The sequence below is a fragment of the Leucoraja erinacea genome, chromosome 17, assembly GCF_028641065.1.
Source record: "Leucoraja erinacea ecotype New England chromosome 17, Leri_hhj_1, whole genome shotgun sequence".
NCBI lineage: Eukaryota > Metazoa > Chordata > Chondrichthyes > Rajiformes > Rajidae > Leucoraja > Leucoraja erinaceus.
In genome coordinates, this window is record NC_073393.1 from 3,985,569 (window position 1) to 4,009,047 (window position 23,479).

A 23,479-nucleotide genomic window follows, 5' to 3' on the forward strand; every position below is an offset into this window, starting at 1 on the left:
GCGTTGAGGCAGCTGCGGGCCGGAGTATTTGAACACGGTCAGTTTTTCGGAGCCCCGCGCGATGTCGGGACCAGCTCCGCACAATTCCATACGGCTCCGGCGATCGAAGTGGGACCGGCCCCGCGAGGCCGTACGGCTCAAGGGACCACGTTAGGGCGCGCTTGCCGCACGCAGGCGCATGCTGGTGGGACCGACCCTTTAGGTCGCGCTTGCCGCATGGAGTCGCATGCTCGTGGGACAGGGCCTTTATGACCTTGTGGTACACAGAATACTCGATCGCATGTGCGGTTTGACACTAATACCAACACAGAGATTAAGTGCGTGTTTTCCCTTTATTAAAGTCTCCTAGTTATTGCAATCGGGTAAATTACATGGTTGAAGCAAACACCACCCAGATTCACTGTAATCGTTGATTTTCTTTACATAGTTTCTCGTTGTACTGTGAACTGGTCAATCCAAATTAAAACATTCTTCCTTTGACAAAAAAAGAGAAAATAAAAATGTTCTGACGATGGATGGCAAGCTAACATCTCACACTCACCACAACTGGCTAAATCTGCATTTAAATGCAAGTATTAACAAAAGACATCTATTTATCTTTGACACCTATTAGTTTACTATATTAAGCAACGAAGAACAGCAACAAAACGGATGTTTCTAACGCACTATAACTCTGATTAGAAGCAAAAAGCTGTGAGTTCACTAATTGAAAAGCTGGACAGAAAAATACTGAGCATAGAATACTTTTAATCTGTAACATTAATATTCATTTCAAACTGCTTATAATAGCAGTGCCTCGTGGCCAAATCATTAGTTTTACATCTGGGTTTCAAATGACACTTTGATTGGATGTAATGTTCAAAAGTTCTCTCCCACTGAGACTCTGTTGGGTCTTCGGCAGCGAGGATGTCTCGATGCACCGACACCTCACTGTGTGTGCTGACTCATCATGTGGTTCTGAAAAGACACAAAAAAATACCCCATAAGGAATAAATAACATGTGTCCACATCCGTCCGCGCATTCTCTGCAGATAGCGCGCAAACTTGCAGCAGTGGCCCCCCGTGGCAGAGGCGACCACATCGCGGGGCTGGGAACTGGAAGTTTCCTGAGCTAATTCCACCACCACCATCATCTATTGCAGCAAGTGGTGGCTCCCGGAAGCTCCTGGACGGACCGATAATAGACACTAGACAATAGACAATAGTTTTGCAGGAGTAGGCCATTCAGCCCTCGAGCCAGCAGTTCTCCCGCCATTCAATATACAATTTAGACATTATGTCTGCAGGAGTAGGCCATTCGGCTTGATGACATCCCTTCGAGCCAATACTCACCATTACATTTGAAACCCCGCCATTCAATTCTTTTTTCAAATACCATAGACCATTAGGTTTGCAGGAGTAGGCCATTTTCAGGCCCTTCGAGCCAGTAGTTAACCATTCATTATACAATAGACATTAGATACTTGGACAGAAAGGAGTAGACCATTCGGCCCCTTCAGGTAGAAACATAGATGGGACATGTGCAGGAGTAGGCCATTCGGCCCTTCGAGCCTGATTCTAACCGCCATTCAATATGATCATGGCTGATCATCCAATATGATCTCAGTATCCCCATCCATCCTGCCTTCTCTCCATACCCCCTGATCCCTTTAGCCACAAGGGCCACATCTAACTCCCTCTTAAATATAGCCAATGAACTGTGGCCTCAACTACCTTCTGTGGCAGAGAATTCCACAGATTCACCACTCTCTGTGTGAAAAATGTTTTCCTCATCTCGGTCCTAAAAGATTTCCCCCTTATCCTTAAACTGTGACCTCTTGTTCTGGACTTCCCCAACATCGGGAACAATCTTCCTGCATCTAGCCTGTCCAACCCCTGTTTCTATAAGATCCCCCCTCAATCAATTGGTGGAGAAATGATGATACAACTTTCATTCTGTAAAACTGTGTTGAAATTAGAGATATAGAATGTATTTTAATGCAACGTTGATCATATGATGAGATATTTGTGTAGGAAGGCCAGGATCGAACCTGGGTCTCTGGCATTGTGAGACAGCAGCTCCAACTGCTGATGCTGCTTTACACCAAAGATAGGCACAAAATGTTGGAGTAACTCAGCGGGACAGGCAGCATCTCTGGAGGGAAGAAATAGGTGACATTTTGAGTTAGAAACATAAAAGCATAGAAACTGGGTGCAGGAGTTCGAGCCAGCATCGCCATTCAATGTGTTCATGGCTGATCGTCCCCTATCAATAACCCGTGCCTGCCTTCTCCCCATAACCCTTGACTCCACTAGCCCCTAGAGCTCTATCTAACTCTCTCTTAAATCCATCCAGTGACTTGTCCTCCACTGCCCTCTGTGGCAGGGAATTTCATAAATTCACAACTCTCTGTGTGAAAAAGTTTTTTCTCACCTCAGTCTTAAATGACCTCCCCTTTTGTCTAAGACTGTGGCCCCTGGTTCTGGATTGGTAATTTTTTTCCTGCATCTAGCTTGTCCAGTCCTTTTATAATTTTAGGTACACAAAAAAAGCTGGAGAAACACAGCGGGTGCAGCAGCATCTATGGAGCGAAGGAAAAAGGCAACGTATCGGGCCGAAACCCTTCTTCAGACCCGAAACGTTGCCTATTTCCTTCGCTCCATAGATGCTGCTGCACCCGCTGAGTTTCTCCAGCTTTTTTGTGTACCTTCGATTTTCCAGCATCTGCAGTTCCTTCTTAAAACACTTTTATAATTTTATATGTTTCTATAAGATCCCCCTCATCCTTCTAAACTCCAGTGAATATAAGCCCAGTCTCTTCAATCTTTCCTCATATGGCAGTCCCGCCATCCCAGGGGGTTGTAACCCTTCCCCTGACTGAAGTAACCCGAAACGTTACCGATTCCTTTTCTCCAGAGATGATGGCTGACCTGCTGAGTTACTCCAGCATGTGCATTAAGATCATAGGCGATAGGAGTAGAATTAGGCCATTCGGCCCATCAAGTCTACGCCGCCATTCAATCATGGCTGATCTATCTCTCCCTCCTAACCCCATTCTCCTGCCTTCTCCCAATAACCATTGACACCCGTACTAATCAATAATGTTGTGTATATATCATGACCTATACATTGATACTTTCAATAGACACTAGGTGCAGGAGTAGGCCATTTGGCCCTTTGAACCAGCACCGCCATTCAATGTGATCATGGCTGATCATCCACAATCAGTACCCCATTCCTGCCTTCTCCCCATATCCCCTGACTCCGCTATCTTTAAGAACCCTATCCAGCTCTCTCTTGAAAGCATCCAGAGAACCTGCCTCCACCTGAGGCAGAGAATTCCACAGACTCACCACTCTCTGTGAGAGAAAGTGTTTCCTCGTCTCCGTTCCAAATGGCTCAATTGGAAGTTAACGCTATCGACCACGTGTTGCATATTCAATTGTTGATCACAATGACGAAAAGGAGAGATGGTCGTGTCAGTATTTTCACCTTTAACACACGTTTTAAGCCGATATTCCGTAAATTCTGTTCCCCCGCCACAAGGGGGAAGCAGAATACCTGCGCTTTAAGACAAGGAGCTCGGTTTTCCTTTCAGAATCTGCTCTGTGAATCAAACAATTCTCCACCGCTTTTCACTTCTGTTCAATTTCACATTTTAACTTCAGTTTAGTTTAGAGATACAGCGCGGAAACAGGCCCTTCGGCCCACCGAGTCCGCGCCGACCCGCGATCCCCGCATATCAACACTATTCTACACACACTAGGGACAATTTACATTAAAAAAATATATACATCAAGCCAATTAACCTACAAACCTGTACGTCTTTGAAAAGTAGACAAAAATGCTGGAGAAACTCAGTGGGTGAGGCAACATCTAAGACCCTTCTTCTCGAAGGAATAGGCGACGTTTCGGGTCGAGACCCGGAAGGGTCTCGACCCGAAACGTCACCTATTCCTTCGCTCCATAGATGCTGCCTCACCCGCTGAGTTTCTCCCCGGAAGGATCTCAACCCAACGTTGCCTATTACTTCGAGAAGAAGGGTCTCGACCCGAAACGTCACCTATTCCTTAGCTCCATAGATGCTGCCTCACCCGCTGAGTTTCTCCAGCACTTTTGTCTACCTTCGAGTTTTCCAGCATCTGCAGTTCCTTCTTAAGTGGGTCTCGGAGAAAACACACGCAGGTCACGGGGAGAACGTGCAAACTACGTACAGACAGCGCCCGTAGTCGGGATCGAACCCGGGTTTTTGGCGCTGTGAGGCGGTAACTCTACCGCTGCGCCACGGTGCCGTGATAAATCTTTGGCTGAAGAAAGTAGGTTTCCAGCATTGAAACTGATCCAAATTCAACGTCTCCAATTCCATCTTCAGAAATATGAATTGAATCATCTACAATTGAAAGTTGAACGCTCAGACTTCAGCATTTGTACGTTTAATACAACGCAGCGTTAGAACCTGCTCTCCCGACACAAATTAATGACATTGGGTGCAACTGATTCCCCAGTCGTCACTGCTTTGTTACACTGGGCTGCATACTTGGGCAAAAAAATATCATGCTCAAATGTTGGAATACATCTGCATTGATGTCCTGAGTGAAGAAGACAATTGATTCCATACGTAACCTGCTGCGATTTTAAGCTGTGGCGTGTCTGAATCACTGCTGGTAAAGGGCCTATCCCACAAGGTTCCCGTGCGGTTCCCGGAGGTTTTTGTCAGTCTCCCTACCTGCTTCCACTACCTGCAACCTCCGGCAACCACCTGCAACCTCCGGGAACCGCGCGGAAACCTTGGGTGGGGTGCAAAGCCTACAGAGGTTTCCGTTCAGGTTTCCTAAGTGGGACGGGGGCATTAAGAGACGGATATCTGAGGTGAGTCTCGTTAAAGGCATCAATGGTTTGATATTCACGGTTCACAAGATTTATTTTAGTTTAGTTTAGATTAGAGATAGGCAGCGCAGAAACTCCGAGTCCACGCCAACCAGCGATCACCCGCATATTAACGCCATCCTATAACACATTAGGGACAATTTACATCTACACCAAGCCAATTAACCCACAAACCCGCACGTCTTTGGAGTGTGGGAGGAAACTGGAGATCCCGGACAAAACCCACGCAGGTCACGGGGAGAACGTGCAAACTCCGTACAGGCAGCGCCCGTAATCTGGATGGAACCCGGGTTTCTGGCGCTGTGAGGCAGCAACTCTACCGCTGTGCCACCGTGCCGCCACTAATGTGGGTACATTTTAAACGCAACCTGGCCTCTGGGTAACTATATGAAAGGGATATGATGCATAAATGTTCACTTTTTATATATTTTTGCTGTACCAAGCAGTTGCTTTGAATAACACATTACTACAAAATTAACTTTTGAAAATCGTGTGATATTCTTAACTGTGGGATCTTGTCCATTCCTCCAGATTTAGAGGCAGTTTCTTCCCGGCTGTTATCAGGCACTGAACCATCCTACCAACAACTAGAGAGCGGCCCCGAGCTATTATCTACCTCATTGGAGACCCTCGGACTATCTTTGATCGGAATTTGCTCAATTTTCTTGGCCCCGCTCTGGGAGTAGAAGTGGGGGCGGATCCGGACTGCAACGGCCGTGAGCCCCAGGCCGAGCTCGGCGATCGTTTTCCTGCTTCTGCTGCTGTTGGAGGTGAGACGTTGCGTCACGCCAGGGTCTTGGGCCTGTCCCACTTTGGCCGTCAGTTCCGCGACAGGCCGTTGGCGCGCGAAGGTTTCGTTTGCTACAAAAATTTCGGAGCCCCGCACGATGTCGCGCACAACTACAAACCCCTCGGCCCTTCTCAGTGGGACCGGCCCCACGATGCCCGTACACCTCAACGCGACCACGAGGTTGCATCATTTGTGTGCCAAGGACACGTAAGTGGGACAGGCCCTTTAGTCTTCAAACTCCCTTATAAGAATAAGCTAATTGTAGCACAATAATTCAAAGCTAATTCAGCACGGTAATAATCCATCACTTCTACCGACTAGCAACAGATATAAAGTTACACCGATTGTCATAAACATCCATTTTCAGGGAGAGGGAAGATCTGTGGAGATGATTAGATTGCTTCAGGTCCCCGTGGTGAAGGCACCACCTTGGAAGGCAGCCAGTTTGGGGATGTGCAGCTGTGCTCTCTCTCCCGCTGCCTGACCCGCTTTTCCTGGTAGCGCATTGTACAGAGACAGATGTGCCAGGCTCATCACCACCACATCTGTCCCACTACCAGATAGTGGGCAAAGCGCAACTTCCCTGGGGGAACGGCCGTCTCACAAAGCCTTTCTTTCAAAGGAAAAAAAAAGGAAAAAAAAATTAAAAATTGCTATTTTGGGCCAATATTCTCAGGATAGCTCCCACAAATGATGATGGGTTACATCAACATCTGAAGGCCAAGATGAAACATCTCTCTAAACAGTTCCCAGTTACACTCAATCCATTGGCATAATGTAATATATTAATGCTAATTTGCAGCTGGTAGCAAATTAATTTATCTTATCAGATTTTAATACAAATATTAAAAAGTGAATTTTCATTGCTTTCATCCAGATTGATATTTGAAAGTAAATGAGGCATGAATGTTATTCAAAGATTTTGTCAGTGTGATCTTAGAACTGAGGTGACATTCAGTACTACATTTATGTGTGTGCGTGTGTGTGTGTGTGTGCATATATACATTATATGCGTGTGAGTGTGTATATGCTGCCTGTCCCACCGAGTTACTCTAGCATTTTGTGTATAATACGCGCACACACACACCCACACGCACACACACACGCACACACACACCCACACACGCGCCCACACACGCGCCCACAAACACGCCCACACACACACACGCCCACACACACGCACACGCACACGCCCACGCACACGCCCACAAACACACACACACACACACACACACACACACACACACACACACACACACACACACACACACACACACACACACACACACACACACACACACACACACACACACACACACCAAGACACATGCTAGAGTAACTCAGTGGGATTGGCAGCATATATATATATGGGAAATAACTGCAGATGCTGGTTTGAAGTGAAGATAGATACAAGATGCAGGAGTAACTCTTGCAATTGAGGGAGTGCAGCGTGGGTTCACAAGGTTAATTCCCAGGATGGCCGGACTGTCATATGCTGAGAGAATGGAGCGGTTGGGCTTCTGTACTCTGGAATTTAGAAGGATGAGAGGGAATCTTATTGAAACATATAAGATTATTAAGGGTTTGGACACGCTAGAGGCAGGAAACATGTTCCAAATGTTGGGGGAGTCCAGAACCCGGGGCCACAGTTTAAGAATAAGGGGTAAGCCATTTAGAACAGAGATGAGGAAACACTTTTTTACACAGAGAGTTGTGAGTCTGTGGAATTCTCTTCCTCAGAGGGCGGTGGAGGCCGGTTCTCTGGATGCTTTCAAGAGAGAGCTAGAGAGGGCTCTTAAAAATAGCGGAGTCAGGGGATATGGGGAGAAGGCTGGAACGGGGTACTGATTGTGGATGATCAACCATGATCACATTGAATGGCGGTGCGGGCTCGAAGGGCCGAATGGCCTCCTCCTGCACCTATTGTCTATTAACTCAGCGGGACAGGCAGCATCTCTGAAGAGAGTAGGAATGGGCGATGTTTCGGGTCGAGACCCTTTTCCAGACATTTATACGTGTGTGTGTGTGTGTGTGTGTGTGTGTGTGCGTGCGTGTGCGTGTGTGCGTGCGTGCGTGCGTGTCTGGTGTGTGTGTGTGTGTATGCGTGTGTGTGTGCGTATGTGTGTGTGTGTGTGTGTGTGTGTGTGTGTATGTGTGTGTGTGTGTATGTGTGTGTGTGTGTGTGTGTATGTGTGTGTGTGTGTGTGTGTGTGTGTGTGTGTGTGTGTGTGTGTGTGTGTGCGTGTGCGTGTGCGTGTGCGTGTGCGTGTGCGTGTGTGTGTGTGTGTAATTATACAGCATATACAGAGTGCCAGCTTCAAGACCTGTAATTCGTGAAACAAATAATCTTCCACCTTGGCCAACACCTCATTTCTACACCTTCACTGCACTGGGAAACAAAACAAAAAAGGAAATTGTTCTCACAACTCCTTGTGGCAACTGCTAATTTGCACCAGTTATATTCCAGATGCCCAGTCTGCTTGTTAAAGAAAACTAGCGTGTAGATAACCAAAACAAGAAAACATTTCAAAATGAAGGAGGTGGCAGAAGTATTTTTAAAACTGAAGCTTTTTAATGATTGCGGCTAAAATACTTTCATCCAGAATTGAATGGATATTTAAGGGCCTGTCCCACGAGCGCGACCTAACGTGGTCGCTTGAGCCGTAACGGCCTCGCGGGGCTGGTCCCACTTCGATTGCCGGAGCCGTATGCAGTTGTGCGGAGCTGGTCCCAACATCGCGCGGGGCTCTGATAAACTGACCGTGTCCAAAAATTCCGCGCGACAACGGCCTGCCGGCCCGCAGCCGCCTCGACGCCGTACGTCACGCGCGAACGTCACGCAAACTTCGCTCGAACTTCATGTCGCTCACTCGATCTCCGCGCGGCCCCCGCTTCTGGTTTGGTCGCGCTTGCCGCATGCAGTCACATGCTCGTGGGGCAGGCCCTTTAGTTTAGTTTAGACAATAGACAATAGGTGGCGGAGTAGGCCATTCGGCCCTACGAGCTGGCGTCGACCATCAATCACCCGAACACTAGTTCCACCCGACACATCAGGGATAATTCAGGGAGGCCAATTAACCCATAAACCTGCAGAGGTTTGGAGTGTGGGGGGAAACCGGAGCACCCAGAGAAACCCACGCAGGTCACAGGGAGAGCGTACAAACCCTGTACAGGCAGCGCCCGTGGTCGGGATCGAACACGTGTCTGTGGCGCGGTGAGGCAGCAGCTCCACCTCTGCGCCACTGAGTAGCAGCTCAACATAGCACACTGTGGACCTCTGAAGGACACTGGCATTAACACACGCCTCTCTCCGTAAAACAGAGATGATTAAAAATTTAGATGAATGTACTATCATTTTAACATGAAGCCTCGCTGTTAGTTGGGAAGTGATGTAATGTTGGTGGCAGCTGTGTGGATAGATCCTTGTGCCAGAAATTGATGTTTTATCAGTTACTGCAGTTGAGAGAGCTGGATGTGAGCCACAACTAAATGATACTGTATGTTAATGTGACCTAATGCACTTTTCACCACTGGCAAATTAACGAGTTATTTCCATTTTTTATCACTCCCGTTTTTTATTTAAACAAGTAACTCGGTTAAATCAATATCACTTGATTTTTCTTTGGGAAAGGAAGGGTTCATCTGAAAAATGCCTATCATGAAACAAATGTAGACAAAAACGCTGGAGAAACTCAGCGGGTGAGATAGCATCTATGGAGCGAAGGAAATAGGTGACGTTTCGGGTCGAGACCCTTCTTCTCGAAGGAATAGGCGCCGTTTCAGGTCGAGACCCTTCTTCAGACCTATTAATTTGCAGTTTAAGATTCTTCAAGACACTTGAAATACATCCAATGACAATTCAGAAGAGTAAGAGTTAAAGGCCCAATCTATTTTTATGATTCTGAAGAAGGGTCTCGACCCAAAACGTCACCTATTCCTTCTCTCCAGAGATGCTGCCTGTCCCGCTGAGTTACTCCAGCTTTTTATGATTAGTTTGGTTTTAGCGATACAGCGTGTAAACAGGCCCTTCGGCCCATCGAGTCCATGCCAACCACCAATCATCCGTTCACAACAATTCTATGTTATCTCACTCCATGCACATCAGTGCAGGGCGACTTTACAGAGGCCAATTCCAGACGTTAGACTTAAAAGAAACAGCATGGAAACAGGCCCTTCGGCCCACCAAGTCCATGCAAGCCAGCCATCACCCCCATGCACGAGCACTATCTCGCACACCAGGACCAACCTACAGATTTCAGAAGCCAATTAGCCGACAAACCTATACATCTTTGGGATGACAATCAGAGTACCCGGTGAAGCTACACGTGGTCACGGGGAGAACGTACAACCTCCACACAGACAGCACCAGTAGTCAGGATCGAATCTGGGTCTCTGACACTATCTCTAATTACAGGGCAATCAAGGTGGTGCAACGGTAGAGTTACAGCGAATGCAGCACCAGAGACCCGGGTTCGATCCCAACTACGGGTGCTGTCTGTACGGAGTTTGCACGTTCTCCCCGTGACCTGCATGGGTTTTCTCCGATACCTTCGGTTTCCTCCCACACTCCAAAGACGTACAGGCTTGTAGGTTAATTGGCTTGGTGTAAATGTAAATAGTCCCTCGTGTGTGTGTGTGTGTGTGTGTGTGTGTGTAGGATAGTGTTAGTGTGCGGGGATCGCTGGACGGCGCGGACCCGGTGGGCCGAAGGGCCTGTTTCCGCGCTGTACCTCTAAACTAAACTAAATTAAACTACAAGGATATTTGTTTTACGGAGTAACTGATGATTTCTCTCTTGATTTGTTTTACAATGGAAGTGCAAAGAGCAATTTGTAATACAATTGATCCAAGATAAAGTTCACAAAGTGCTGGAGTAACTCAGCGGGACACTGGAGAACGTGGAGAGAGGTGACGTTTCCCATCGCCACCCTTCAAAGGTTCCTCCAGAGTTACTCCAGCACTTTTTTTTTGTAAACCAGCATCTGCAGATAAAGGTTCAGATTGTTGGTGAGAAGCAAGAATGGGGGGGGGGGTGAAGCGAGTGGGTGTATGTGAGAGAGTGAATGTGACACAGAGAGAGAGAGAGACACATACACTATGTGTGAACGCATTGTTATAGATTTACACTCAAATGACTCTCACTCCTCAGGAGAAGGTTGACACAGGTCTATGCGGTAAGCTCGTGATACCACCGTTATCCCATCAGGACTTTCTTATTCTGAATGCCCACCAGATGTCACAATTGTTATTATTCGATCCCTGCTGCTACATTCGAATATTCACAAGTAATTGGAAGAAATACTTCAAACTACAAATAAATATATTTGAGGGAGAGGCGGATACAGGTTAGAGCTTGTTTTTGAGAGAGATAGATGGTTGGACAAAGGCCCAAGATGAAAAGATAGACAATACACAATAGACAATAGGTGCAGGAATAGGCCATTCGGCCCTTCGAGCCAACACCGCCATTCAATGTGATCATGGCTGATCATCCCCAATCAGTGCCCGTTCCTGCCTTCTCCCCGTATCCCCTGAATCCGCTATCTTTAAGAGCCCTGTCTAGCTCTTCAGATAAAAGGTGTGGGATCAGGAGATATGCAAATAAGATGTGTAAATTGTGAAGCCAGAGGAAAGGAAGAAACATAGGTGGAAGATGTAAAGTGGATGCAAGGTGGGGCATAGGGAGGAGGGGGTGGGGGTTGATTATTTACATGAGATTTATATGTGGCTCCACCAGAGGAGAAGAGAGAAATACATTGGAAAATGGCAGCATCCGTGGAGAAAGTGGATAGATACTGAGTCTGAAGAAAAGTCCCAATCCGAATGTTCTGCCTGCTCTGCCCAGTTACTCCAGCACTTTGTGGCTTTTCTTTCGCTTAAAGCCTCGCTTGTTCCTGTCTCCATTTAGTGACATTCAGGGGAGTGCTGGGTTCAACCCGGGTTCTGCCTGAACTGAACCCACAAACAGGCCCTTCGGCCCACCGATGCCGTACCGACCAGCGATCACCCCACACGCTAGTGCTATCCTACACACCATGGACAATTTACAACAGGGCAGAGAGTCAGAACGTTTATCCCTCAGGTTGGAAATGTCAAAGATATTGTCTCCGATAGTGACAAGCTTGAAAGGGTTCAGAAAAGATTGTCGGGGATGTTGCTAGGACTAAAGGGAGTGAGCTACAGGGAGAGGTTGAGTAGGCTGGATCTCTATTCCATGGAGCGCAGGAGGATGAGGGGAGATCTTGTAGAGATATACAAAATCATGAGAGGAATAGATCGGGTAGATGCAGAGTCTTTTGCCCAGAGTAGGGGAATTGAGGACCAGAGGACATAGGTTGAAGGTGAAGGGGAAAAGATTTAATAGGAATCCGAGGGGTAACTTTTTCACACAAAGGGCAGTGGGTGTATGGAACGAGCTGCCGGAGGAGATAGTGGAGGCTGGGACTATCCCAGCGTTTAAGAAACAATTAGACAGGTACATGGACAGGACAGGTTTGGAGGGATATGGACCAATCGCAGGCAAGTGGGGCTAGTGTAGCTGGGACATTGTTGGCTGGTGTGTGCGAATTGGGCTGAAGGGCCTGTTTCCACACTGTGTCACTCTGTGACGAGAGACCGTGGCTTTAATGGGGAGAGCAGCAAAGATAATGTCCTGGGTAATAGTAGGACCCGTTTCCCTGCTCTACGACTCGCAGCGGCGGCACGGTGGCGCAGCGGTAGAGTTGCTGGCTCACAGCGCCAGAGACCCGGGTTTGATCCTGACTGCGGGTGCTGTCTATGCGGAGTTTGCATGTTTACCCCCTGTGACCTGCGTGGGTTTTCTCCGGGTGCTCCGGTTTTCTCCAACATTCCAAAGATGCACAGGTTTGTAGGTTAATTGGCTTCAGTAAAAAAAAAAAATTGTTCCCAGTGTGTAGGATAGTGCTAGTGTACGGGGTGATCGCTAGTCAGCACAGGCTCAGTGGGCCGAAGGGCCTGTTTCCGCGCTGTATCTCAGAGGAGAAACATAGAAAATTAGGTGCAGGAGTAGGCCATTCGGCCCTTCGAGCCTGCACCGCCATTCAATATGATCATGGCTGATCATCCAACTCAGTATCCCGTACCTGCCTTCTCTCCATACCCCCTGATCCCTTTAGCCACAAGGGCCACATCTAACTCCCTCTTAAATATAGCCAATGAACTGGCCTCAACTACCCTCTGCGGCAGAGAGTTCCAGAGATTCACCACTCTCTGTGTGAAAAAAGTTTTTCTCATCTCGGTTTTAAAGGATTTCCCCCTTATCCTTAAGCTGTGACCCCTTGTCCTGGACTTCCCCAACATCGGGAACAATCTTCCTGCATCTAGCCTGTCCAACACCTTAAGAATTTTGTAAGTTTCTATAAGATCCCCTCTCAATCTTCTAAATTCTAGAGAGTATAAACCAAGTCTATCCAGTCTTTTGTCATAAGACAGTCCTGACATCCCAGGAATCAGTCTGGTGAACCGTCTCTGCACTCCCTCTATGGCAATAATGTCCTTCCTCAGATTTGGAGACCAAAACTGTACGCAGGAGTCTATTCATTTTCAGTGTTTGAAACCACTGGCATTGACCCCGTTTAGGATCACGTGTTAAGACTTTAATTTCAACCAACTTCATGCTTCCGCAACACATTGGCCTTTACTCCATGTGTAGGAAGGAACTGCAGACGCCGGTTTACACCGAGGATAGACACAAAGTGCTGGAGTAACTCAGCGGGACAGGCAGCATCATTCCCTGGAGAGAAGGAATGGGTGACGTTTCGGGGTTGGACTCTCTGGGAGTTCCTGCTCCCCAGGGATGCTGCCTGACCTGCTGCGTTACTCCAGCACATTGTGACTACCTACAAGTTTTATTCATTCCTCCTTAAACAGGGCTGCTGTGAGTGCGTTAAAGCCAGCCTGCTCAACAAGTGATGTGTTGGCAATTGAGTGGCTGATGCTGTGTGCAGAGGTAACATTTCTCCTGGTCAATCAACAGTAATGAAGCCATTCCCCCCCCTCATCTTTACAGTCACCTCATACTGATTTAGTGAAGACTATGTAGTTTAAATCTGCAATAATGTAACGGTACGCAGTATTTAATATATCAGACACATTAATCTCAAACATGTCGGAATTTGCAGTTTTATATCAGTTTAGTTTAGTTTAGAGATACAGCACGGAAACAGGCCCTTCGGCCCACGGAGTCTGCGCCGACCAGCGATCACCCCGTACACCAGTTCTACCCTACACACTCGGGACAATTTACTGAAGCCAATTAACATACAAACCTGGGCGTCTTTGGAGTGCGAGAGGAAACCGGAGCACCCGGAGAAAACCCACGTGGTCACAGGGAGAACGCACAGACTCCGTGGAGCCAGCACCCGTAGTCAGGATCGAACCCTGGTCTCTGGCGCCGTGAGGCAGCGACTCTACTGCTGTGGCACGTTAAGGGTTTGGACACGCTAGAGGTAGGAAACGCATTCCTGATGTTGGGGGAGTCCAGAACCAGGGGCCACACAGTTTAAGAATAAGGAGTAAGCCATTTAGAACGGAGACGAGGAAACACTTTTTCTCACAGAGAGTTGTGAGTCTGTGGAATTCTCTGCCTCAGAGAGGGTGGTGGAGGCAGGTTCACTGGATGCTTTCAAGAGAGAGCTAGATAGGGCTCTTAAAGATAGCGGAGTCAGGGGATATGGGGAGAAGGCAGGAACGGGGTACTGATTGTGGATGATCAGCCAAGATCACATTGAATGACGGCGCTGGCTTGAAGGGCCGAATGGCTACTCCTGCACCTATTGTCTATTGTTTATGATACCGTGAGTTTCAGAGCAGGTTTTTGTAAACTTCAGCTGCCCTGATAGCTACATCATTAGTTCACACCAACACCTCATGCAGCTAAAAAGATTCGTAGCTTGAATAGACGCCATCACAGGGCCAAATTTTTAGAAACACCTTTCCCAAATAATACAACAAAGCGTTTAATTGTCTTTCTTTCAGGGTATTTTTGTCCGCTTATTTATAGACTAGTTTGACAAACTTCCAGCGATCCAGGACTAACAGATGGCCTGTCTTAAAGCCTCATATGTTGAGTACTTTGCACTCCTGACAAACAGTAAATGCACTCGACGGGCGAGCAGCGATACGTGTGCAGCAGAGGGGTTATAAAAATACGCCGTGGAATCTGGTGGGTTCGAAACGAACGCTGAGGCCAAATGCCGGATTGGCAGGAAGCGGTGCGGTAACAACAAAGCACTATCGCTGGCGGCAACATCCCACTATCCCGAGCTTTGTACAAGCATTATCTGTGCACGTGCTGCAGGCAACATCGTATGAACAGCAACTCATGTTTCGCTTGTAGACTAAAATGCTGGAGAAACTCAGCGGGTGAGGCAGCGTCTATGGAGCAAAGGAATAGGTGACGTTTTGGGTCGATTCATTTCACTGCACATCTCGTATGTGTGTGTGATGAATAAACTTGACTTGAGATACATGATAAAGGGAATAACGTTTAGTTCAAGATAAAGCCCTGTAAAGTCCAATCTAAGATAGTCCGCGGGCCTCCAATGAGGTAGAAAGTAGTTCTGGACTGCTCTCTAAATTGTTGGTAGGATGGTTCAATTGCTTGGCGGTGCTGGCTCCAAGGGCCGAATGGCCTACTCCTGCACCTATTGTCTATTGTCTATAACAGCTGGATAGAGACTGTCCCTGAAGCTGGAGCTTGTAGCGGCACCCAGTGGTGGGGCTGGGAAGTGAGAACCCTCGTCGTTGGTCGGCACTGTCATGTTCGCGGGTTTTGAGTTAGTAATTAGTGCTCCTTGCAGCGACAGGGGCTGCATCCGTTAGCTAGACTCGGTGTGCGGAGTTGCCAGCTTCTGTTTGTGTTTTTGGACCTCAAATGGCAAATGAACACCGTCACTCTCGTGAAGAAACATAGAAACATAGAAATTAGGTGCAGGAGTAGGCCATTCGGCCCTTCGAGCCTGCACCGCCATTCAATATGATCATGGCTGATCATCCAACTCAGTATCCCGTACCTGCCTTCTCTCCATACCCCCTGATCCCCTTAGCCACAAGGGCCACATCTAACTCCCTCTTAAATATAGCCAATGAACTGGCCTCAACTACCCTCTGTGGCAGAGAGTTCCAGAGATTCACCACTCTCTGGGTGAAAAAAGTTCTCCTCATCTCGGTTTTAAAGGATTTCCCCCTTATCCTTAAGCTGTGACCCCTTGTCCTGGAGTCACAGCAGCGGCTGTATTTCCTGAGGTCTCTGCGGAGTGCAAACGTCTCACAGCCGCTGCTGCTGATGTCCTTCTACCGATGTGCCGTGGAAAGTATCCTCTCCCATGGCATCCTGGTGTGGTTTGCTAGCTGCACTGTGGCAGAGAGGAGGGCGCTGCAGGGAGTTATAAAAACTGCACAGAGCATTACAAACGTTCAACTGCACTCCTTGGATGATATATATATATATATATAGGGCCCGATGCATGCCCCGGGCCACAAACACCAAGCAGGACACATCCCACCCTGCCAGCCACCTTTTCACTCTGCTACCCTCTGGGAGGCGATTCAGGTCTCTGAAGGCTGGCACCGGTAGACTAAAAAATAGTTTCTACCCATGTGCGATAAAATAACTTAATTCCAACAGAGAACACCGGGGAAGCAAAATGTAATTCCAAGAAATGCAACATTCTTTTAAAATTCTTTTTAAATACTTATTTATTATTTTTACTAATAAGGGTACATATGTGTCAATGGTTGTCGTGTCTGTGTTTTTTAACTGGAGGAGATGCAACGGAATTTTGTTGCACAGAATTGTCAATGACAATAAACATATTAATTCAAGAAAGGCTTATGAAGAAAGGCTGGATAGACTTGGTTTATACTCTCTAGAATTTAGGAGACTGAGAGGGGATCTTATAGAAACTTACAAAATTCTTAAGGGGTTGGACAGGCTAGATGCAGGAAGATTGTTCGCGATGTTGGGGAAGTCCAGGACAAGGGGTCACAGCTTAAGGATAAGGGGGAAATCCTTTAAAACCGAGATGAGAAGAACTTTTTTCACACAGAGAGTCGTGAATCTCTGGAACTCTCTGCCGCAGAGGGTAGTCGAGGCCAGTTCATTGGCTATATTTAAGAGGGAGTTAGATGTGGCCCTTGTGGCTAAGGGGATCAGGGGGTATGGAGAGAAGGCAGGTACGGGATACTGAGTTGGGTGATCAGCCATGATCATATTGAATGGCGGTGCAGGCTCGAAGGGCCGAATGGCCTACTCCTGCACCTAATTTCTATGTTTCTATGTTCATTCATTGTTAATAAAAACTATTTCTCTCAACCTGCCTGGTCTCACTATAAGGTGCACAAAAATGCTGGAGAAACTCTGCGGGTGCAGCAGCATTTACGGAGCAAAGGAAAAAGAAATTCCCTATTTCCTTCCTTCGGGTTATCGTCCCGAAACGTTGCCTATTTCCTTCACTCCATAGATGCTGCTGCACCCGCTGAGTTTCTCCAGCATTTTTGTGTACCTTCGATTTTCCAGCATCTGCAGTTCCTTCTTAAGCACTCACTGCAATGTGTGTGTGTTTTCCCATTTCTGTACCTTTTGTCCGATGGGAGAGGGGGGGGGGGGGGGGGGGGGGGAGGAGGGAGCGGCCAGGGCGAGTCTGGTCCTTGATGATGCTGCTGGCCTGGCCGAGGCAGCGCGAGGTGTAGATGGAGTCGATGGAAGGGAGGTTGGTGTGCGTGATGGTCTGGGCGGAGTCCACAATTCTCTTGCGGCAATAGGGCTAATGATGTTTAAGATGCACCAGGTTGCATTCAAGGAGGAGAAACGAAGGGTTCGGAGTGAATATGTTCCCGTTATATTCCCACCCCCACTGTGTTGAAAAGAGGCACATGAGTGAAATAAACAGCAACAGTGCAAGCATGTGTCCGTTCCCAGGAATCTGTAACACAGCAAGGTCAGAGGGGGGTGTGGGTAGTCTATGATAGGAAAATTAATAATACAAAGAGAATAAATGTTGACAAAATATTGGACGGCACGGTAGAGTTGCTGTCTCACAGCGCCAGAGACCCCGGTTCAATCCAGACTTCGGGCGCTGTCTGTATGGAGTTCGCACGTTCTCCCCGTGACCTGCGTGGGTTTTCTACGGGTGCTCCGGTTTCCTCCCACAGTCCAAAGACGCGCAGGTTTGTAAGTTAATTGGCTTCTGTAAGGATGTGAATTGTCCCCTAGTGTGTAAGATAGTGTTAGTGTGCGGGTGATCGCTGGTCGGCACGGACCCGGTGGGCCGAAGGGCCTGTTTCTGCGCTGTATCTCTGAGCTAAACTAAAATAAAACTGAAGTATAATCAAGGACAACCCTTGATGTTTTACAAGCACACAAAAGGAACGTGTGGGGGAAAAAAGGGAAGAGTGGGGTCTAGCGGAGACCAATAACCTTTGAGGGGATTATAAGACACAGGTAAACAAACAAATATTTTGCATCTGTCTTCACAAATGAGCATGGACATTGTAGTTTAGTCTAGTATAGAGATACAGCACAGAAACAGGCCCTTCGGCCCACCGAATGCTAACATCGATCACTCGTTCGCACTAGCCCCTTGTTATCTAATTTTCTCGTCCACCCCCGACACACCAGGGGACGATTTTACGCAGGGTCAATTAGCCTACAAACACGCACGTCTTTGGGATGTTGGTGGAAACCGAAGGAGCCGTGGGAAACCCGCGCGGTCACGGGGAGGAGAGCGCGCAAACTCCACACAGACAGCGCTCGAGGTCACATTTGAACCCGGGTGTCTTGCGCTGCGAGGCATCGCCTCTACCAGCAGTGCCATCGATTACGGAGGAAGAAGGAAAACAGTGAGAGAGAGATGATAGAGAGGCAGAGAGAGGAAAGAGAGAAAGATAATAGAGAGATAGAGAGAGAGAGTGTGTGTGTGAGTGTGAGAGAGAGATAATAGAGAGAGAGAAGGAGAGAGAGAAGGAGAAAGATAATAGAAACATAGAAATTAGGTGCAGGAGTAGGCCATTCGGCCCTTCGAGCCTGCACCGCCATTTCAATATGATCATGGCTGATCATCCAACTCAGTATCCCGTACCTGCCTTCTCTCCATACCCCCTGATCCCCTTAGCCACAAGGGCCACATCTAACTCCCTCTTAAATATAGCCAATGAACTGGCCTCAACTACCCTCTGTGGCAGAGAGTTCCAGAGATTCACCACTCTCTGCGTGAAAAAAGTTCTTCTCATCTCGGTTTTAAAGGATTTCCCCCTTTATCCTTAAGCTGTGACCCCTTGTCCTGGACTTCCCTAACATCGGGGACAATCTTCCTGCATCTAGCCTGTCCAACCCCTTAAGAATTTTATAAGTTTCTTAAGATCCCCTCTCAATCTTCTAAATTCTAGAGAGTATAAACCAAGTCTATCCAGTCTTTCTTCATAAGACAGTCCTGACATTCCAGGAATCAGTCTGGTGAACCGTCTCTGCACTCCCTCTATGGCAATAATGTCCTTCCTCAGATTTGGAGACCAAAACTGTACGCAATACTCCAGGTGTGGTCTCACCAAGACCCTGTACAACTGCAGTAGAACCTCTCTGCTCCTATACTCAAATCCGTTTGCAATGAAAGCTAACATACCATTCGCTTTCTTTACTGCCTGCTGCACCTGCATGCCTACCTTCAATGACTGGTGTACCATGACACCCAGGTAGAGAGAGAGATAAAAGATATATACTCTCTCTCTCTCTCTATATATATATATATATAGACAAAAGGAACATTAAGGCGTTTATCAATTTAAAATTAGGAAAGTCGCTAAACTTGTGTAAATGTTTCCCAAGTGGACAAGTGAAAGAGGAGAGGAAATGGCAGAGGCTCTGACTACATCCTTTACAATCCTCCTTGTAAGTCTGATGTACGTGCTGCCATTAATTAAAATGAAGCATTGTGAGCCCACCACTGGACGCAGGTAAATTACTGGAACAAAATCAGAGTTACAATATCAATCATAATTTAGAAAATGATGAATTAATAACAGTCATTGAAGGCTACGTTGAGGGAACGTGGTGTCAGACTGAATTGAACGTGTTGTTGGAGGAGGCATCAAGTGGGCTGGATGGACGAGGCTATGTTGAGCCGTGAGGGTGTGTGAGACGTGAGGTAAAGTCCTGCAGTGCAGGCCGACCGATGAAGCAGACGCCGCGGGCTCCGCGAGGAGCAGCAATTTCTATTAAAAATTGGCGCAGTGGGAGGAAATAAAATCTAATGGTCACCCAGAGATGCAGTGATTGAAGGCCTGTGTGTGTGGTGTTCCCGGTGGCTCATCCCAACATCCGGGCTTTTCCCAATGAACATTAATGTCGTGGACATAAAACATTTACCTGCTTGAAAGTAAACTTGCTTGGATGCAGCAGGGTAGGTAGGCAAGGAACTGCAGATGCCGGTTTACAAACAAAAAACAACTCACAAAGTGCTGGAGTGACTCACCAGATCAGGCAGCATCTCCATAGATCACTGCCTACCGCCTGTATCAACCCGAAGAAGGGCCTCGACCCAAAACATCACCTATCCCTTCTCTTCAGAGAAGCTGCCTGACCCGCTGGGTTTATAGCCCTGTCCCAAGGAACGAGTTCATTCCGAGAGCTCTCCCGAGTTTAAAAAAAATCAAACTCGGGGTCAGCACGGAGAATGAATGTAGCGGGTACGTCGAAGCTCGGGGACGTCTCTTAGTGGCTCGTAACGCTAACGGCAGGTACTCAGGAAAACTCGCTAACGGCAGGTAAGCCATGTGAAGATTTCTCAACATTGAAAAATGTCCACGAGAGCCCCGAGTACCGACGAGTGGACATTACCGTAAATCTCCGAGTTGGAATCAGGGCAAGGTACTGTCGATGTTGGTTTACAGAAAATAGGCACAAAATGCTGGAGTAACTCAGAGTTGAGGCCCTTCTTCAGATTGATCGTGGACCCGACCCAAAATGTCACCTAAATCTAAAGAAGGATCTGAAACCCAAAACGTCACCCATTCCTTCTCTCCAGAGACGCTCCCTGTCCCGCTGAGTTACTCCAGCATTTTGTGTCGATCTTGATGTAAACCAGCATCTGCAGTTCCTTCTTACTCAACCCATCACTTGCCAGGCTATATCCTTACTCCTCCTCTCTTCCAGCACATTAACACTTCCGTACACACACTGGGGATAATTTACACTTACGCCAAGCCATTTAACCTACAAACCTGCACGTCTTTGGAGCGTGGGATGAAACCGAAGACCTCGGAGAAAACCCACGCGGGTCACGGGGAGAACGTGCAAACTCCGTACAGGCAGCACCCATAGTCAGGATCGAACGCGGGTCTCTGGCGCTGTGAGGCAGCAACTCTACCGCTGCGCCACCGTGACTGCACGGACTTTATCGTGCACTAAACGTTGCACTGTGTTACGTAGCTGTATACTGTGGACGGCTTGATTGTAATCATGTCTCGTCTTTGCGATGACTGGATAGCACGCAACAGAAAACGTTCTCCTCTGTTCCTCAGTAAACGTGACGATAATAAACTAAACGCTTTAGTGAGAAGGTGCAGCACGGAACAGCAGATGCTGCTTTACACCGAAGACAGACACAAAAAGCTGGAGGAACTCAGCGGATCAGACAGAAATGGAAGAGGCGGCGTTTCGGGTCGAGACCCTTTTTCCGCCTGAGATTCAGGGGCTAGGGAATCGAGCGATGTGAAAAAGTACATAGCAGAACAAACTAACGAAAGATCTGCAAACAGACAGATCAAAGCAAGCATCGATGATCAATGAAAGGTGGAGCTCACAATGGTCCATTGCTGGCTGTGGGGAAGGTGATTAGATAGAAGTCTCCCGACCTGAAACATCACCCATTCCTTCTCTCCAGAGATGCTGCCCAAAGATCCTACAGCGAGCAAGATAGTCCACTCGACGACAAAGACGCAGTACGGTCATGGGCAGATTCATGGGTAATTTTCGGCCCCATTCCCGTAACCGGCTTCCGTCTCCGCACCAAAGGTCCCATCGTAGCGGAGCAAAGATACTAGTGCAGAGACGGAAGCCGGTTACGGAAACATCCTCGTAAAAATAAAAGTTATTTGGGAAAAATCTTCTCCTCACTTTTAAAATTATAATTTATTAACACAAACTGTTCCCCCGCAACGTTGATTACACTGCGGGTCGGGTCGGGTCGGGTTACTGAAATGGATGAAATAAAGGCCCACGTTCCGCTCCGTTGCGTACTACACATCAGCCCTTTGCATTTAGAAGGAGTGGTCTATCTTGCTTATATTGGATCTTTGATGCTGCCTGTCCCTCTGAGTGACTCCAGCATTTTGTGTCTGTCTTTTGTTGATTAGTTAGTGGTCTCATCACAAGAAATAGGGACTGGATGAGCATTGTTGTACTGTGGCTTGTAAATGTACGGAAGGGGAGCTGGGAAGTTGGATTAGTCTGTGAGAAACACTTTCATGTGCCCAACCTCGCTCAATCAGGGGGTCTCCCGTTGTGTCGTAAATTACTAGTTTACAATTCACACCCACAAAGTGTGACAGTCAGTAGGTAGGCACTCAGGGCCAGGGGCAATGGGGAACAGCTCCAATTCACACCAGGGGCTTGCCACCAGCTTCTGGTGCACCATTTACAACAGGGGAACAGAAACACGGAAACGTAGACAATAGGTGCAGGAGTAGGCCATTCGGCCCTTCGAGCCAGCACCGCCATTCAGAACCAGGGGCCACAGTTTAAGAATAAGGGTTAAGCCATTTGGAACGGAGACGAGGAAACACTTTTTCTCACAGAGCGTGGCGAGTCTGTGGAATTCTCTGCCTCAGAGGGCGGTGGAGGCTGGTTCTCTGGATGCTTTCAAGAGAGAGTTATGTAGGGCTCTTAAAAATAGCGGAGTCAGGGGATATGGGGAGAAGGCAGGAACGGGGTACTGATTGGGGATGATCAGCCATGATCACATTGAATGGCGGTGCTGGCTCGAAGGGCCAAATGGCCTACTCATGCACCTATTGTCTATATGATCATCCAAAATCAGTACCCCAGTCCCTATCCCTTGATTCCCTTAGCCCTAAGAACTAAATCTAACTCTCTTTTGAAAACCTAGAGTGGTTTGTTGCATTCATCAGTGCATTGAATGCAGCCAATTTCACAAAAGCTGAGGCGCAGAGGGAGAGTTGCTGCCTCACAGCGCCAGAGACCCCGGTTCAATCCTGAGTATGGCCGCTGTCTGTACGGAGTTTGCACGTTCTCTCCGTGACCGCGCGGGTTTCCTCCGGGTGCTCCGATTCCTCCCACGTTATATAAATGCACAGGCTTCTGCAAATTGTCCCCTGTGTGTGTTGGATAGAACTGGTGTACGGGCGGGGTGATCGATGGTGGGTGCGGAGTAGGTGGGCCGAAGGGCCTGTTTCCATGCTGTATCTCTCAAACTAAAACAAAATAAGTGATGAACTAACAAATTGATTAATTATGAAACTAAGAATAAAATAATAAAACAAAACAAATATTTTACAATAAAGTTGTCAAATCTTAAGAGTTTTATAAAGTGCTGCATATAGAAATATAATCTATATATGCACCATTTTACATCTATATATATTATATATAATCTAGATATGCAGGACAAGAGGATGGGGACTGGACTTTGTGCCTTCCCCCACAGTGGGAATCACTGTGGGGGGATGTTTTATGTTTGGTGTTGAATTTCTTCATGAATACTATGTTGTATTTTTATTAGTGTGCTGCAAGGACATCTGAATTTCCCCTGAATAAGGGGATTAATAAAGTCTAATCTAATCTAATA

At 47.5% G+C, this 23,479-nt stretch overlaps 1 protein-coding gene across 4 annotated transcripts in view; it reads right to left on the minus strand.

Annotated features, from left to right (window-relative positions):
* Positions 1 to 313: 313 nt before the first annotated feature.
* The window catches only part of znf423 (zinc finger protein 423), a 356,073-nt gene continuing 332,907 nt past the window's right edge, over positions 314 to 23,479 (minus strand). For all 4 annotated transcript variants that reach the window (XM_055648398.1, XM_055648399.1, XM_055648397.1 and 1 more), the window contains one exon: positions 314 to 957. In XM_055648398.1, the coding sequence (XP_055504373.1) occupies positions 928 to 957 (30 nt within the window). In that variant the 3' untranslated portion in view covers positions 314 to 927. The remainder of the gene's footprint in view (positions 958 to 23,479) is intronic.